Source organism: Uranotaenia lowii, chromosome 1 (assembly GCF_029784155.1).
Source record: "Uranotaenia lowii strain MFRU-FL chromosome 1, ASM2978415v1, whole genome shotgun sequence".
NCBI lineage: Eukaryota > Metazoa > Arthropoda > Insecta > Diptera > Culicidae > Uranotaenia > Uranotaenia lowii.
This window is the reverse complement of record NC_073691.1, coordinates 6,624,590-6,642,183: the sequence shown is the minus strand read 5'-3', so window position 1 is coordinate 6,642,183 and position 17,594 is coordinate 6,624,590. Positions and strand designations below refer to the sequence as shown.

At 44.2% G+C, this 17,594-nt stretch overlaps 1 protein-coding gene across 1 annotated transcript in view; it reads left to right on the top strand.

Annotated features, from left to right (window-relative positions):
• LOC129746507 (plexin-A2) overlaps positions 1 to 17,177 on the top strand; it is a 45,877-nt gene extending 28,700 nt beyond the window's left edge. Inside the window, exons 2-10 of the mRNA XM_055740185.1 lie at positions 1,123 to 2,797; positions 11,404 to 11,943; positions 12,008 to 12,608; positions 13,674 to 13,855; positions 13,921 to 15,881; positions 16,154 to 16,335; positions 16,413 to 16,543; positions 16,606 to 16,751; positions 16,817 to 17,177. Of these exons, the coding sequence (XP_055596160.1) occupies positions 1,123 to 2,797; positions 11,404 to 11,943; positions 12,008 to 12,608; positions 13,674 to 13,855; positions 13,921 to 15,881; positions 16,154 to 16,335; positions 16,413 to 16,543; positions 16,606 to 16,751; positions 16,817 to 16,984 (5,586 nt within the window). The 3' untranslated portion in view covers positions 16,985 to 17,177. The remainder of the gene's footprint in view (positions 1 to 1,122; positions 2,798 to 11,403; positions 11,944 to 12,007; positions 12,609 to 13,673; positions 13,856 to 13,920; positions 15,882 to 16,153; positions 16,336 to 16,412; positions 16,544 to 16,605; positions 16,752 to 16,816) is intronic.
• Positions 17,178 to 17,594: the final 417 nt, after the last annotated feature.

Here is a 17,594-nt window from a genome sequence, read left to right as displayed (position 1 = left end):
CACCGGCGATAACGGGATGAATTGGGATTCACAACCGGATATTTCGGGAAAAAAATCGCGACTTTGAAAATATTGGATATGGGTCTTGGGAAATTACTCCATTTAGAATATGTTTCCCTGTTGCTTCCCAGTTTTCCCTGTTTACCGATCAACGCTTTTTATCGGGATAAGACTTTTATGGTCTAAAATCGAGCAATAAGGTTTGATTTCCTTTTTCGGTTTGGGTTACTTTCTTATATAAACAAGATATCCAGTTCCCGGGTTTCGTGAATAAGTTCATAGTTTCTAGAAAGTTCCAGAAATTGCAAACGTTAACTTCCTAAATTGCCAAAACAATATTTCCACAAGTTTGATCTCAAATGCCCGTAGATTCCGAAGCCTTCCGTAACACCTAAAATACTGCTTTAATTGGATCCGGTTCGAAGGACCATGTATGGGCTCTCGAGCCTTTTCCTAATGAATGGGACGGATTAGCGACCGTTGACACACTTATATTGGTCTTACTATTAAAGAACAAACGAAGAACAAGTTTTTCGAAGGAAAATCCTTCACCGGGAAAGGTTCTCGTTTTGAAAAACCTAAAAGCATAAGCATAATTAAGGCCGTAGTCCAGCATCGTTTTCAAAGGGAACATCCTAAGATGGCATGAGAGTCAACAGGTGGTCCTTCGAGCTGGATTCGCCTAGTCACTGCAGCCTCATTGGATCGCAGACGAAGAAGGGTTCAGTATAGATTAGTCAAGTCTGTAACCGTCCACGTGGTCCGCTGGCTAGTGGACTTGTACTTATCCTTTGAGTCGAATTCAGTTCGTACTGTAACCTCGAATACATTGTCTTTCGATAATGTGCCATAAGGAAGTCATTTTAGGCCAATGCTGTTTTAAATGCTGTTTATTAATCAATTCAGAACCAGAGTTTCTATGAGGAATTCGTCTTCACTTTATTTAAGACCATAAATTATTGAAGAAAATGTGTTTTCAACTGAGTTTTGAACACAAACACATCATTTTATAAATCAATTTGAATTTTTTTGAGAGAAAATTTGCTTAAAAGAAATTTCTACTAAGTATCCTTTCTGGAAGAACAACAACTAATGAAAGTTTTCTTTTTCTCTTCCCTTCAGGTCTACGTTGGCGCGGTCAACAAGCTGTACCAGATCTCCGGGGACCTGAACATCGTGGGTGCGGTCACGACCGGGCCGCACAACGACTCGAACGAGTGCTCGATCATCGAGTGTCCGTCGGATATCGTGCGGCGGCCGACCGACAACTGGAACAAGGTCCTGCTGATCGACCAGTCGGCGAACAATCTGATCGTGTGCGGGTCCCTGTTCCAGGGCATCTGCCACATCCGTTCGCTGCAGAACATCAGCATCGTCGAGCAGGAGGTCCAGGAGGCGGTCGTGGCCAACGTGGCCAATGCCAGTACGGTGGCGTTCATCGCTCCGGGACCTCCGGTGCCGCAGGAGAACAGCGTCCTCTACGTGGGGGTTACGTTTACGGGGAACTCGCCCTACCGGAGTGAAATTCCGGCGGTTGCTTCGAGGAGTCTGGCGAGGGATAAGCTGTTCCAGATCGCGTCATCGGCGGTGACGACTGGAACGCGCATCTTTGTCAATTCGTACGCCCGGGAATCGTTCCTGATCAATTACGTGTACGGGTTCAGTTCCGAGCGGTTTTCGTACTTCCTGACGACGCAGTACAAGAGCTCGGCACACAACACACCAAAGGAGCTGGTCACGAAGCTCGTTCGGATATGTCAGGACGATTCGAACTACTACTCGTACACCGAAATTCCGGTGGACTGCATTAGTGAGAGCACGAAGTTTAACATCGTGAATGCGGCTCACGTGGGGAAGCCTGGGCCCGATTTGGCCGAAAACCTGGGCATCACTACCGAGGACGATGTTCTGTTTGCGGTATTCTCGGAGAGTAACGACTCCAAGAATGCCAACAAATCGGCGCTGTGTGTGTACTCGCTCAAGGCCATCCGGCGGAAGTTTATGCAGAACATCAAATCCTGCTTCAACGGGGTGGGCCAACGGGGTCTGGATTATATCTCGATCAATATGCCGTGCGTGCCGACCAAGCTGCAAACCATTAGTGAAGATTTCTGCGGTCTCGATGTGAATTCCCCGCTCGGTGGGGAGCAAGCGATCGCCTCGATTCCTGTCCTGCTGTCGGAGCTGAAAATGACCTCGGTAGCGGTGACAACAACCTCGAATTTCACCGTCGTCTTCATCGGCACCCTCAGCGGTCAGCTGAAGAAGGTCGTGGTGGAATCGTCCAACTCAGCCCAACAGTACGCGCTCATGAATGTGGACGTTGGGTCCCGGATCCAGCCGGACATGTTTCTGGATACTGTAAAATATGATCTGTACTTGATGTCAAAGCATAAGCTGTTTAAGATTAAGGTCTATGATTGTTCGGTGTATACCACGTGTGTTGCATGTCTATCGGCGAAAGATCCGTTCTGTGGATGGTGTTCCCTAGAGAATAAGTGTAGTCCGAAAAGTGAGTGTCAAGATAATTTTAAGGATCCGTTGTCGTGGTTGAGTTACAAGTCGGGCAAGTGTACAACGATAACCAGCGTCAGTCCGAGCCAGCTGCAGCGGACGACCGCCCGGACATTGGAACTGGTGATTGAGAATTTGCCAAATCTGAAGGAACCGCTAGTGTGTGCTTTTACTTTTGCCAATATGGAGAAGCCGATCATTACAAATGCAACGAAGAAACGGAACGGAGTTAACTGTACAACGCCCAGGACCGATCTGCTGCCCCAGATTGGATACGGAAAAAGTAAGTTCGAAGACCTTTTTTTATCAATAGCACGCAGCAAGAATAAATTAAACTTGTCAGCCTTTGACCCAGATATCTACATTCCATCTGGAGCTCAATCCTTTAAATAACCAATTAAGTATAGAGTCAGATGGAATCATACCGATAAATGGAAAACCAATTCCCTGCAGGGATGATGAGCCCACATTCCGGTTTTTCCAATCACGGTTATTGCTTCTTCTTCTTCCACCTCCTCGAACCACTGACTCTCGGCAACAGTCGACATTCTTATCTAAAATCACATTCATTGCAAAAGTCCATCGCATAAGTATTCCTTTGCTGCTCCTGCTGCTGCACCCACCCCCTCATCAACAAACCCAGAAAAACAGAACAGCAACAAAGCTTTGTCTGATTAAAATCAACCGAGCACCCGGACGGAAAAATTATTTTATGAACAAAACACATTAACTTCCAATCGCTTTCCATCCGTCGTCGTCGTCGTCGTCGTCGTCGTCCGCCCACAGTTTTGTCACCCGTAGATTTTCCTCGCGCCCTTCATCCAGGATTCGAATCCCCACCCACCTCCATCAGCTTTATTTTCTCAATGGTTCCGGTTGATTGGTCAGTTGCAAGGTTTGACCCTACCACACCACAACACACAAACAGACAGAAACCCCTTCCTAAACCGAGACCGAACCCATCCAAAATAAACAGCAGCCCGTCCCGGTGGGTAGAAACAACAAAGTATAGAATTGGCATTTCAACAGCTTTCGTCGAACAACGGTCGTCGTCGTCGTCGGCGAACCGAAAAAGCAAATCAGCACTAATGGACATCGATTTCCACATTTTTGGCACCTCACCACCCTACTTCGCCATCCATCGTGACCACGTGTCCTGTCCCGGATTCTACCTTTACAACTAACAATCCAACAAAACGGAAGAGAGCCATTCCCATAGACACCCCCGGATGCCTCCCGGTGGAAGTGGACTGAAAGTGGAAGAGTTCATCAGCACTCTCGTGGCCCTTTTTGTGGCCACTTTTCTTCCATAATACTAGGTATCTGCACAATTTTCCCAATAGCTGTCCCAGCTGCTACTGCTGCTGGCTGTGAGGAAAATTATCAGCAGCTGGTGTGCGCTTTTCTGTATGCGTGGTCCAACGTTCAACCCCACCACCACACTATGGCCAGGCCATGGATGGTTCGGTTGGTTGGTGAAGACTGGACACACGTGCTATAAAACTGATTCTGGCTTGCTGCTTTTTCTAAGGGTAGGTGGAGGTGATTGGGGTACTGGAGAAAGTGCCATATTGGCTGCATATGAATGACTTCCTCGCTCTCCTGCTTCCACTGCCCCTCCTTCGATGGAATGAGGTGGCTGTGGGAAGAACAAAAATGGGAAACCCCATTCAATCTACCTACAAGCCACGTGTGCTGTTCTTATTTTAGTGGGAGTAAAGAATATCATCGATGCTAACTCTGGTTGAGAAGATTGACATGTAGTTAAATTTACATGCCTAAATGACCAATTAGCTTGAGGCTTTATTGTTTGCTTCATTCACTAAATCGGTTCGTCCAGTTATTTATAGTTTAGTGCAACTGCCAATCTGGACAATCGTTCGATGTGTCCACTTTTGTTCTCAACTACACTCTGCAGGCGAAATCTAAATCGGGAGAATACCTTTGTAATATAAGGTTCTGACATGGAAGCCCACGCCTCAGAGATGGAAGCCTTCACAGAATCGACACTTGAGTCAGAGGATCCACAGACCTTCGCTTTAAAATACCTACCTAAGGGTCCGACGCCGATTGACCGACGCATAAAACTGAGATAAAAGATCTCCAGTGCTGGCTATCCACTGCCAGATAAACTGCGCGGATTTCAGCGGCTAGACTACGCCGCTACGAGTTTCTTCTTCGATCTCCTTCTGGATTCCAGTCAAGCGCTTCTCTGCAAATCTTGTTTTTATCTCTTTGCAGGATGTGCCCAATCCATCTCCACTTACGTTCCCGAATCTCGATTTCTAGCGCCTATTAATGACACCGGCGATGTAGCTCCAAGTTTGAGATCCAGTTGCCAGGCCACCAAGCGCGTATGATGTTCCGCAGGCAACGATTCACAAAAACTTGCAGTTTTCACGTCCTAGCATATGTGCATCAAGTTTCACACCCGTACAACAATACGGATTTGACGCTTTAGTTGAAGATTCGGATTTTTGTTCGTAGAGAGATCAGAGCGCCAGATGTTTCGAAGACTCGCAGTCGCGAATCGGGCTTTTCAGATCCGGGTTTCGATGTTTTCTTGGTATTACCATCATGCGTAGTTTGGCTGCCAATATACTGGAAGCACTCTACTTTCTCAACCTGTTGCCCAGCTTCCACGATATTGGAACGATTTTCTGTGTTGATTTCCATCGACTTGGTCTTTCCGACATTGACTTTGAGACCTGCTGCCTTGGAACTTTCGGTGAGGTCGTCGAGTTTGCTCTGCATGTATTGTTGTCTTTGGGCAAGCAAAACCATATCGTCAGCAAGGTCAAGGATGTTTAGCTGCTCCATTGTCGAAGGATTCCACAGCAATCCTCGGTTTGGTCTACAGTCAATCGATCCAGTCAAGATGTCATCCATTACTATGAGAAAAAGTAGCGGTGATAAAATACATCCTTGTCTCACTCCAGCAGTTATCGGGATTCGATGAGAGACACCGTCGTGCAGAACCTTGCACAAAAATGCCTCGTACTGTTCAATGAGACGGACTAGTTTGTTTGGGACCCCTCGTCGTCTAAGAGCAGCCCAGATGTTTTCATGGTTAAGTCGGTCGAATGCTTTTTCGAAATCAACGAACACCAGCTGAAGAGAGTCCTGGAATTCGTTGATTTGTTCCAGTATTATTAGTAGCGTTGTGATATGCTTGTTGCCATCGGAGTGTAGTGTCAATTTTCTCCTGGATCCTGTGGATAACTTTGCAGAGTACTTTGAGAGTTGTACTCGGTCAGATCTCAGATCTTCAGATTCTTCGGAACTTTTACGAGGATACCCTGCATCCAGTCGGCCAATGTTGCAATATCATTTCAGCAGCAGGAATGCAACCGATTCCAAGCGCTTTGTTGGATTTCATGTCTTTGATTGCCAGCGAGGGTGCTGTACAAGAAATCAAGTTTCCTGCGTCCAAGTGTTATGAGACAACACTTAGCAACACTCAAAACCAGAAGGTTGACCTCACACCAACTTACTACCTTGTGGTATCCCTGACATCGGTTTGAATTCGGTTGATTCTGCGGAGCCAATCCTGCTATTCTGTAACCTAATCGGACCATGCAACATAATCCAATCATGCCACGTCCAAGCGACATGCGTGATGCATTAAAAACTCTCCGCCGCTGGTCGTCTCGGCGATTGCTGCCTCTGGCTGGTCTCTATGCTGCTGCAATTGATACTGAACAAAACTGCAAGTCGATATCGGTGTAGGATTGTCATTGGTGGGGTACAAATGCCGAATCGAGCAGCGAAAACTGGTCAGTACGACAGACAAACCGAAACTGTAACTGTTGTGCAGCACTTGGGCAGTGAAAAGGAAAGACTTGTTCTGGTTGGTGGTAGAACTGGAAATAGAATTTAGTTGCTGCCGAGCATGTTTTTATACCCGATAGAAAAACATATTGCTTAGATACAATTAGTTTATCATGACAACGGATTCGTAGGTTACTATAATTTATCATACACTTAACACTCCTCTCTAACCTTTGATTCCAATTAACTTTTTTAATTCTCGAAAGTTTATCCAGCCAAGGGTTTCGTAATTCGTTAATCCATCTGCTGATTGCTGGCTCGTGGGGATGTAGTTGATCTTGATGTCTGCTTTTTCAACAACGTCCTTAATGAAATGATAACGGATGGAAATCTGTTTGGACCGTGAGTTGAAACCTTCGTTCTTTACGGTGCAGATTGCAGATTGATCGTCACACCACAATGTAATCGCCTTCTTTCCTTCGGTTTCCTCCAAAAGCTGCTGCCACCAGATTCTCTCTGGATCTGCGTTTTGTGAGTAAACGTCGAGTCGAGTCGAGCTTCTTTGGTCCCGCGGAGATACCTCACAATGCGCTTGACTGTTGTCCGTTACTGATTCTCGGGATTCTGAATGAACTGACTAACAAAATTGACCGCAAACGCAATATTCGGGCTCGTCGCTTGAGCTGCGTAGAGAAGAGAACCAACCGCTTCTTAATAAGGAATGGTTCTTATCGTCTCCTTATCTTCGTTGTTGCTTGGACATATAGACTTGTTGAGCTTCATGCTTCCATCGTACGGAGTGGACACTGCCTTGAACTCGTACATGTCGAACCGTTTCAGTACGCCTTCGATGTATTTCTGCTGATCGAGGTAAAGCTTTCCACCCTGACGATCCCGTGTGATACGCAGTCCCAAGCAAAACTGCGCTACTCCTTCTTTTTGAATCGTGTTGAGATTCGTCTCATCGAAGCAATCGATGAGATGAATAGCAACACACGCATGATGTTTGTTTATAATGAATAAACAATCAGTAAACGTAACCATAGAAATGGTTTATTATTTAAGGTAGCGAATTAGATAGAAATAAGGTATTCTAAGTTCTACCACCAACCAGAACAAGTCTCTCCTTTCCACTGCCCAAGTGCTGCACAACAGTAATCGAATCGATTTTTTGCCAGGAATTTACCACCAGGTTGCATTTTCAGCTAGTTCGATCGTTTCTTATTTTCTATCGAATTGTTTCCGGTGATGGCACACAAGTCCGGCTGTATGGTGGAACAAATTGTTTCAACGATGTTCAAGAGGGGTACATATTTCCATCTATGTTAGGAAACAAATTCGAGTAATGGCAGACACATTCGAATCCGGATAAACGAACAACAAGGTTAAATTTGGGATAGTAGTTCGGTATTTTTGGAAAAATGTTATTAACTTTTTCTCTTCGTCAGGGCAACTAGGTAACAGGCGCAAATTGTCATCCAGCTGGCAGAGGGCTCATTGATTATCGTATAATCAAATGGTTTCGAGATAGTGGACCGGCACAAGAAAACACTGTGTTGTCAACTGTGTCAGATTTTGTGTCGCACACAGTGCTGTACTGTGTTGCGGCCGACACGCAACAAAATTAGATCAACACAGACCCAGCACAGCTTCGCTTCAGATGTGTCGTGTCATCGAATTGTGTTGCTCTTACTTTGTTCGTTTTGGTAAATCGTTGATGTCTGTTGATGTTTTTTTTTTGTTATCCGTCTTACACGCTCCTTGTTTTAAACTCAAAATTAAGTAGTTTTGGTTCAAAACAGCACTTCGATTGCAGTCCTCAACTTTGAGTTCGACTGGACAAACACAAAAACTAAGTTCTGACTAGCATACTCAAACCTAAGTTCGACAGCCGGACTGCAATTTGAACTTGCCTTTATTCGTAGCCACTCAAAATACAGTTCGGCAGCCGGACTCGCTAAGTACTTTCAGTTCAACATACACAAGGAGGGTTCAATTTTAAGTTCATTAGATCAATCTCAGTTTTGCCTCTTCGCCGAAGTAAAAATGAGATTAGTTCTAGTTCGCAGTTCGAACTCAGTTGCGAACCATCGCAAGGAGAGAAAGGGAACTCAACTTTAGTTCATACAATCGAACTATGATTTGGCCACGGTTAAAACAGCACTTCAGTGGCAGCCCTCAGCTTTGAGTTTGACTCGCAAAACCAAGTTCTGACAAGCATACTCAAAACTAAGTTTGGCAAAAATGGCACGTTACTTTTGAGTTCGCAGTTTGAACTCCGTTTTGAACCATCGCAAGGAGAAAAAGGGTACTTAGCTTTAAGTTAATAGAATCGAACTATGTTTTAAACCTCGGTCATATATAATTTTTGAGTTTAAAAAAGGGAGCGTGTACCTCTGGGATTCATACACGGAAAATAAAAAAAAGGTAAAATTTACCTTTTTGCGAGGTGAATTTTTTCCACCCCTCTTTCGAGGTAAATTTTACCTTTTTTTCACCTAGCAAAAAGGTAAATTATACCTTTTTTCAATTCACCTAGCAAAAAGGTATATTTTACCTTTTTCGCATTCACCTAGCAAAATAGTAAATAATACCGTTTTCCCATTTACTGATTTAAAAGGTAAATGCTGGTTGGTTTGATAGGTTTCTTCAATAAGAATTTAAAAAATACAAAATTCTATCAAAAATTATATTTATTGGAGATAAATTGGGACTGGTAATTCGGCTTCGCGTTCTTCCGAGCCGCCATGGCCGCTGAATACTCCTGCGTTGCGTACATTTATGACCTCCTCTGTTCGGCTAATCCGGTCAGGTTCGGCTTTTCCGGCTGGAGGATGACGTGGAATACACCTATAAGCTCTATGGGTCGATCTGAAACAAAAGCAATGTATTATGACGAGAACCAGCACAACAAAATGATATCTAAGAAAACACTTACCATTCTATTCCGATTTTCACATATTATGCACAAAGCAAAACTTGTTCCTGAATGACAAAACAGCTTAACCTCAATAAACGGGTTCTGCGAATAGTCACTTTTTTTCGAGAAGAATTGTACCGTTTTGTTTAGCTCAATCCAGGTCAACTTCACCTCGCTACGAGGTAAGTTTTACCTTATTTGGTTTTACCTTTTTTTCTAGGTGAATTATACTTTTTTATTCAGCTCAATTCAGGTGAACTTCACCTCGCTACGAGGTAAGATTTACCTTTTTTGGATTCACCTTTTTCCTCGGTGAATTGTACCTTTTTTCCAACCTCGATTCAGGTAAATTTTAGCTCGCTGTGAGGTGAGTTTCACCTCGAAGAGGTAGAAGCTACCTTTTTGGCTTTCACGATCGTTTACCTTGGCTATCTCGGTAAATTTTACCTTTTTATTATTTTCCGTGTAGTTAAGCGAGCAGTAATTGTTCACTGATGTTGTCGGCCTCGTGACATCTTACCACGAACTTACGCTGGCTCAGATTTGGGTGTCTTCCAATTTCTATGGGGGTTCCGTCCAGAAGCCGCTTCAATTGTGCCAAATGTCTAGCTTGGTCCTTGTTCTCCATTTCCAAAAATGATCGAAAAACACGCCTTTAACTTTTCCCGATTGCTTCCTAATTGATTTTCTAACAACAAATGGGTTTGGAAGTTTTTTCCCATGTAGGTTCTGAGGATCGAGTCATTCCGGAGTTGTCCGGGCCGGATGGTCTCCAGAAGACGGGCTCATAACTAAGTTCGCACAAAACGTCAGCACACATCCAAAAGAGGGTCGTTCGCCTTTTAGGAAAGAATCGCAGAGGCGACCGATCTTTCCAGAGACTGAAAAGGGAACAGTTCTTTTAATACAAATTTTTGCATTTTATTTGTGAAAAGTGTGTGTTCACGTATTTATTGAGAAATGATAAAAAATTATTATTTCTCTATTCATCGATCAACGTTAAGAAGCGTAAAAATGTCCGCCCGAACAGAGTTGACACAAGGTGGGTGGGTGGATTTGGTTGTGCGTGTATTTTTCCAAGGGGGTGGGGGTGAAACCACCCCCCACTCTTCGGGAGGTTGCGGTCACAACACACAAAGGACGGTCAGCCAGCACAGAAAACGCAGTCACTAGTCCGTCGTTCGTTCTGTTTAATGGCGACAAAAGTCGATTTCGGGATGAAAATAACATAAATTTTCTATTGATTCACCAACCCATCCGCATATTAAACGGGGGGCCAGCGAGCTGCTGCTGATGTCTATGTCCGTCGATGGGGCCACGGCGAGTCTCTGTGTCCATTCTGTTCCTTTATTGTCCTGTTATCATACAATTTTCTTTTCGTATTTATGGGGAAGAGTCCGGGATTCCAAACGGCTTATGCCTGATTATTATCTCGAGGTATTTGATTATGAAATACATTCGTTGATTGATGAAAAATACAGCGGTTGATACCACGGAATAAAGGAAATTATTCTCAGAATGTTGACTGTTTATCTATTTTTATCTATTCAAAAGAATTATTTTTTTTAAATTTGGATATTCACCGAAAATGCTGCAAAAACATCAAAGCATTACTCTCATTGCTATAAAAAAAAACACTTTGACGATCTCTATAACAATTTCAATGTTATTCCAACTGACTCTCTGGAATAACTTTTTTATGTCTCTTCCGGTTGATGGAAACAGTAGTATTTAAGTGATAAGCTGCGATGGGTGGAAGCGACAATTTTAATTAAATGGTACGATTAAAAGTTGAAACTGCCCACCTGTTCATTCCAGTTTTAGGATCATCCTACAGGAGAGCAATCATTTGAATCCAAAATTGCATACATTTACGATTCCGGTAATTTGGAGTTGCGTTTGTTGGGCTAGGTTTAATTTTTTTTTCACTTTAAATTCGGGTTGTTGAACTGTTAACTGCGTGTGTTGAGGAGACCTGAACATGCTTTTTGATATCTTAATTCGACCCTAGGGTCGAAATGCATTTTGAGGGCTATTTTAACCTAGGAAACTTAATAGTAAATTCACCAAAAACTAGCTCCAATGGCCAAATCTACCACAAAGGTCATCGGTGATATTTAGAGTCTAGATTCCTATGGAATTTCCATCATTTAGAATGCTTTTTAAATGATTTTTATTCTTTCTCCCTCAAACAACAGATCACTTCAACGCGCAGCTCTCGATCAAAACCTCCCAGGGTCCGGACATCGTGTCGACCAAGTTCACCTTCTTCGACTGCAGCACCCACCTGTCCTGTACCCAGTGCGTGTCGTCCCAGTTCCCCTGTGACTGGTGCGTGGAAGCCCACCGCTGTACGCACGACACGGCCGAGAACTGCCGCAACGACATCCTGGTCACCGGGATCAGCCGGATAGGGCCCAGCTATCGGTCCGGACCTGGGTTCTGTCCGACGATCAACGTAACCGGGGATGGGCCAGAGCTTTTGGTCCCCGCCGGGTCGAAGAAATCCGTCAAGGTCAAAGTGCATATCATTGGTCAATTCATCGTGCAGACGCGCTTCGTATGTCAATTCAACGTTGAGGGGCGGGTGACGAGCGTCAACGCCCAGCTGCTGGGGGACACCATCTACTGCGACACCATGGAGTTCTCCTACACCGCCAAAACGCCAAAGCTGACGGCCACGTTCGCCGTTATCTGGGGCGGCTCCAAGCCGCTCGACAATCCTAATAATATTCATGGTAAGATTCAAATTCATTTAAAAATTTGATCAAATTCTAAAATTTTCTTTTTTTATTTTTCCAGTCGTAATTTATCGCTGTAGAGATATGTCTGATAGTTGTGGTGTTTGCTTGGCATTAGAGGAAAAGTATAAGTGTGGTTGGTGTTCTTCGTCTAATACGTGTGAGGTCGAGGATCAGTGTGGCATCAGCGGGAAGGTCGAGGGCCAGGAGAAGAAGGACTGGCTCAACAATCAGCAAACGTGTCCGAATCCGGAGATTCATTCGTTCGACCCGAAGACGGGTCCGTGGGAGGGTGGCACCAATATCACGATCCGGGGTATAAATTTGGGCAAGAAGTTTGAGGACGTGTACGGGGGAATCAAGATTGCCGGCATCGACTGTATGCCGTTCCGGGAGCTGTACGTCCAGACGAAGGAGATAGTGTGTAAGGTTGATGGACCGGGTGTGAAGAGCCATCGATCGGGTAAAGTGGTGGTACAGATTTCAGATTTCCGAGGAGAATCGACGTACGATTTCGTGTTTGTCGATCCGGATATCACCGATTTTGGACCAAAGTTCGGACCGATTTCCGGCGGGACTATCATCAAAATTGTAGGCAAAGATTTGAACACCGGTAGTCGAGTGAAGGCATTCCTCGATCAGCATTCTTGTGAGATTTTGAGGTGAGTTTAATTAATGATTTGTTAAAAAATCAAACCCCCTAATACCATCAAGTCACCATTCACCGCCCAGACACCATTTACCGCCCAAAATCACCCTTTTGTGTGTATTTCGAAAAAACTGGAATTTTTTCTCCAAAAATAAGACCTGTGTTCTGTGTCGGCATCATTGTTCGACCATTTCACTGAAAAATCATCACTTAATTTTGCTAACTATAGCCAGAAATAAAATATTTGGTTTTTCGTTTCCGGTCAAATTATTGAATTCGACGCCTGTTAGCGAACTAAGCATAACTGTGCTCCTAGGGAAAAAAGGGGTTTTGTTTACTAAATAGTACCTATTTGTCCTACAATCGACTTGAAACGATAGTTTGATTTTTGTAGAATAGATTTGCACCGGAAAATTTTCGATTTTTTCAATAGTTGTTGTTTTTTGAAGCGTTTAGTGATGGGCGGTAATTGGTGTATAAATAAAACTATGGGTTCCTAATTACCGGTCACGCACAATTTCTTTGTTTTTAACGCATGTATTGTGTCAAAAGTGTAAATTGTAAGAAGCATTTAGTTTGATTACGTTAGAAAATAATGTTTTATCGTTGAAAGTAACCGATTACTTGAGGTTGTTTGCCGGGAATCATCATTTTGTCAGTCAACGCTCTTTGTTAAAATTTGTACAAAATTTGCGGGAAAGATTTCACAAAATGTATTCTCTCAAGATCCAAAATATGGTTTTGACAGCTCGTTACATGGACAATATTAAAAAGAACAGTTTCCGTGTTGTTAGATAGTTTTTCCTTAAGAAAACATTATCGATACCCGAAAAAGTCGAGTGGGCGGTAATAGGGCCAGTTGAACACCTTAACGTTTAGTTAATTATTTTTAAAAGCGTACATTCTTCGCATTCCACTAAATTTTTAATTTAAAGTAAAGTAGTTTTGAGATGTATTGGAAAAGAAAGCGAATAAAAATCTGCCGTCGTTTTTTTATTACACATGTTTGAAGTTGAAAAACCGCTTAACTGGGCGGTAGATGGTGACATGATGGTACATGATTGTTTTCAATCCGCAGTACCGACGAAAATGAGGCCACTTGTCGAACGACAGCCGTTCCCAATCAGATGCAGGGCAAACTGAAGATGATATTCGACAACGGAGTGCGCGAGTTCGGTGGAGACAACTTCGAGTACGTAGCCGATCCGTCCATCGATTACGTAACGTCCGGGGACCCAGGACAGACACGAACGGCCAGAGGTAAGATCGTTGATAATACCTTAACAAAAAAAAAAGGAAATTAATCCTTTTGTTTCGACTTTCAGGAATCCCAGCCGGTGGCATTCGAGTCTTTGTAGTCGGTGCGAATTTCTTCTCGATTCAGAAGCCTCGAATCTACGTGTTCTACCGAGATCGGATGTTCCTGAACGATTGTCAGTCGACCTCGAATAAGGAGATGCAGTGCAGCTCGCCAGTGATCGACATGGAGGAAGAGGACGGGTTGCAGGGAGACGAACCGCTGCAGCTGGAGTACGGCTTCATCATGGACGACGTCAAATCGGTGATGAATCTTTCGAGCAAATTGGGCAGCCGGTTCGAGCTTTACCCAAATCCGGTGTACTATCCGTTCGAGGACAATTTGAGACAGTTCAATAGCGAGTATCTGACGATCAATGGGCGAAATTTGGATCGAGCCTGCAAAGAAAGTGATGTGCTGGTCAAGATTGGAGACCACGCTATCTGCAACATCACTTCGTTGTCACGACAACAGCTAACGTGTAGGCCACCTGCCGATCAAGATATTAAAAAAGTTAACGTGAAGGTGATCATCGGAGGATCGTTGACGTACGACATTGGCTACATGAGCTACACTTCGGCTAGCATACTGCCCAGTATCAACAACAAGGCAGTGACGATGATTGTGATTGTAGGTTCGGTCATCTTCTTCCTCGTTTTCATTGCATTGGTGATTGCGTATCGGAAGAAGACCAGCGAAAATAATCGGGTACTGAAGAACATGCAGGAACAGATGGACATTCTGGAACTTCGGGTCGCTGCCGAATGTAAGGAAGCCTTCGCTGAGCTGCAAACTGAAATGACAGATCTGGGCGGCGACATTACTTCGGGTGGTATCCCGTATCTGGACTACAGGACGTACGCCATGAAGATTCTCTTCCCCAATCATGACGATCATGTAGTGCTCCAGTGGGAGAAACCCGAGCTACTGCGAAAAGAAAAGGGTCTCCGGCTATTCGGTCAGTTGGTTATGAACAAGACCTTCCTGCTGCTCTTCATCAGGACTCTGGAAAGCAATCGCTACTTCTCCATGAGAGAACGCGTGAACGTGGCTTCTCTGATAATGGTAACCCTCCAAAGTAAACTCGAATACTGTACGGACATTCTGAAAACACTGCTGGCAGAGTTGATCGAGAAATGTATCGACGGTAAGAGTCATCCCAAGTTGCTGCTCCGGCGGACCGAGTCTGTCGCCGAAAAGATGCTGTCTGCCTGGTTCACCTTCTTGCTCTACAAATTCCTCAAAGAATGCGCCGGAGAACCCCTCTACATGCTTTTCCGAGCAGTCAAAGGTCAGATAGACAAAGGTCCGGTAGACGCAATCACTCACGAAGCACGATACTCACTGAGCGAGGAGAAGCTGATCCGACAAATGATCGAATTCAAGGTGCTGACCGTGTACGCCAGTATTACTCAGCCACCTATTCTGTGCAATAATATCGAAATGATTCCGACCAACACCGAGAACATTCCAGTCAAGGTTCTAGACTGCGACAGCATTGGCCAGGTGAAGGAGAAATGTTTGGACACCATATATAAGGCGATCCCGTGGAGCCAGCGACCGCGCAAGGAAGACCTGGACCTCGAGTGGCGGACCGGCAGTTCCGGTCGCGTGATCCTCTATGACGAGGACTCTACCTCCAAGACTGACGGCGAGTGGAAGAAGCTCAACACCTTGCATCACTACCGGGTCAATGATGGCGCCTGCCTCAGCCTGGTCCCGAAGGAAAGCTCCATCTACAACATCACACTGATAGGGGAGAAGTACTCGGAGAAAATCCACAAATACGAAACACTAAACATATCGAAGTACGTGTCCCCGTCGCCGCCGTTCAGCCGGGCCGGCAGCCCCATGAACGTGGACATGCAGGAGAACAGTATCAAGTACTGGCACCTGGTGAAGCACCACGACAGCGACGGCTCCAAGGAGGGCGAACGGGTCAACAAGATGGTCTCGGAGATCTACCTGACCCGGTTACTCGCCACCAAGGTACGTGTTCCTTTTTGGGGTTTACAGTTTTGTGTCTTATTTCGAAGTTTCGATAAGATGTTAGGGCCATATATAGGTACATTTTGTTGATTGGCCAGGTCTGGAAATTTTTGGAAAATCTTGCACTTTCTTGACAGTATTGGATTTTTAAAAACAGTGCTTGTGCCTTCTTCCTTCTAAAATTCAGCATGGGAACTTTTTTTTTGAAAAATCGGAATGGTCCAAGAGTTTACAAGTTATGAATTTTATCTTTTTTTTTCTCGACCTTACAGGGCACGCTCCAGAAGTTCGTCGACGATCTGTTCGAGACGATCTTCAGCACCGCACATCGAGGTTCCGCACTACCACTAGCAATAAAGTACATGTTCGACTTCCTGGACGACCAGGCTCTCTTGCACGGCATCACCGATCCGGAGGTGGTGCACACCTGGAAGAGCAACAGTTTACCGTTGCGGTAAGACGTCATTTAATTTGGTGTTATTTTAAGGCTCATCGACTAAATTTTTGTATTTTATTCAATTTTTTTTACAGATTTTGGGTCAATCTCATTAAAAATCCCAACTTTGTGTTTGACATTCACAAGTCGAACATCGTGGATTCTTGCCTATCGGTTGTGGCTCAAACCTTCATGGACTCTTGTTCAACTTCTGATCATAGGCTAGGTAAGACGTGAAATAAGCCTATTATCTCGATCAAATTTAAACCTTTCATTCACACTTAACAGGGAAAGACTCGCCTAGTTCTAAGCTTTTATACGCTAAGGATATTCCGTCGTACCGCGAGTGGGTAGAGCGATATTACAGCGACATCCGGGAGATGCCGGCCATTTCGGACCAGGACATGAATGCCATGCTCGCCGAGGAGTCGAGGGTATGTTTCTTTTTATTGTCGACTGTAAACTTGATTCTAAATTTCATTTTTTCATCTCAAAATAGCTCCACACGACCGAGTTCAACACGAACTGCGCCCTCCACGAGCTGTACTCGTACGCGGTCAAGTACAACGAGCAGCTGACAGTGACCCTGGAGGAGGACGAATTCTCCCAGAAGCAGCGGCTCGCGTACAAACTCGAACAGGTCCACAGTATCATGTCGGCCGATTAGATGTCTCTCCTCCCTCGTTATCTCTCGGTGTCTATAGGAGTGTGTTTAACCGCCAGTCAATAAACAAGCAAAAAAAAAGAAATGTGAGTCGCATGTGTGTGGGAGACAAGAGAATTATCTAGGAATCCAACAACAAATGAAACAAATCGGAAAGGCTGAAGGCTCCTCTTAGGCTAAGCTTAAAGTAAACAAATTTAAAGAAAAAAAGAGAAACAAAAACCTATGTGAATCGAATTGTGAGAAACAAAAAAAATTAGGACACGAAACGAAGCAAGCAAAAGTGTGAAGCCCAATTGTGTAAGCTCTAAAAAACAAAACAAGAAAAAAAAACGTGTAACAGAAACAAAAAAAAACAGTAAACAAAACATTATTAAGTGGAGAGTGTGAAATTTATTGTCGAAGCAAAACAACCCAAGCAAGTATGAATACAAGCAAACAAAAAAAATCTGTCGTATCTATTTTAACAGTCCGCTTTATTGATTGAAATCACATTAATAATTGGAAGTCTACAACAAGAAACGAAAACCAGCACGGTGGCAAATTGAACGTTCTTTACGAAAAACAAAAAAAAAGAAACAGTCAGTCAAAAGAGATCCGTGAGCAGGCAAAC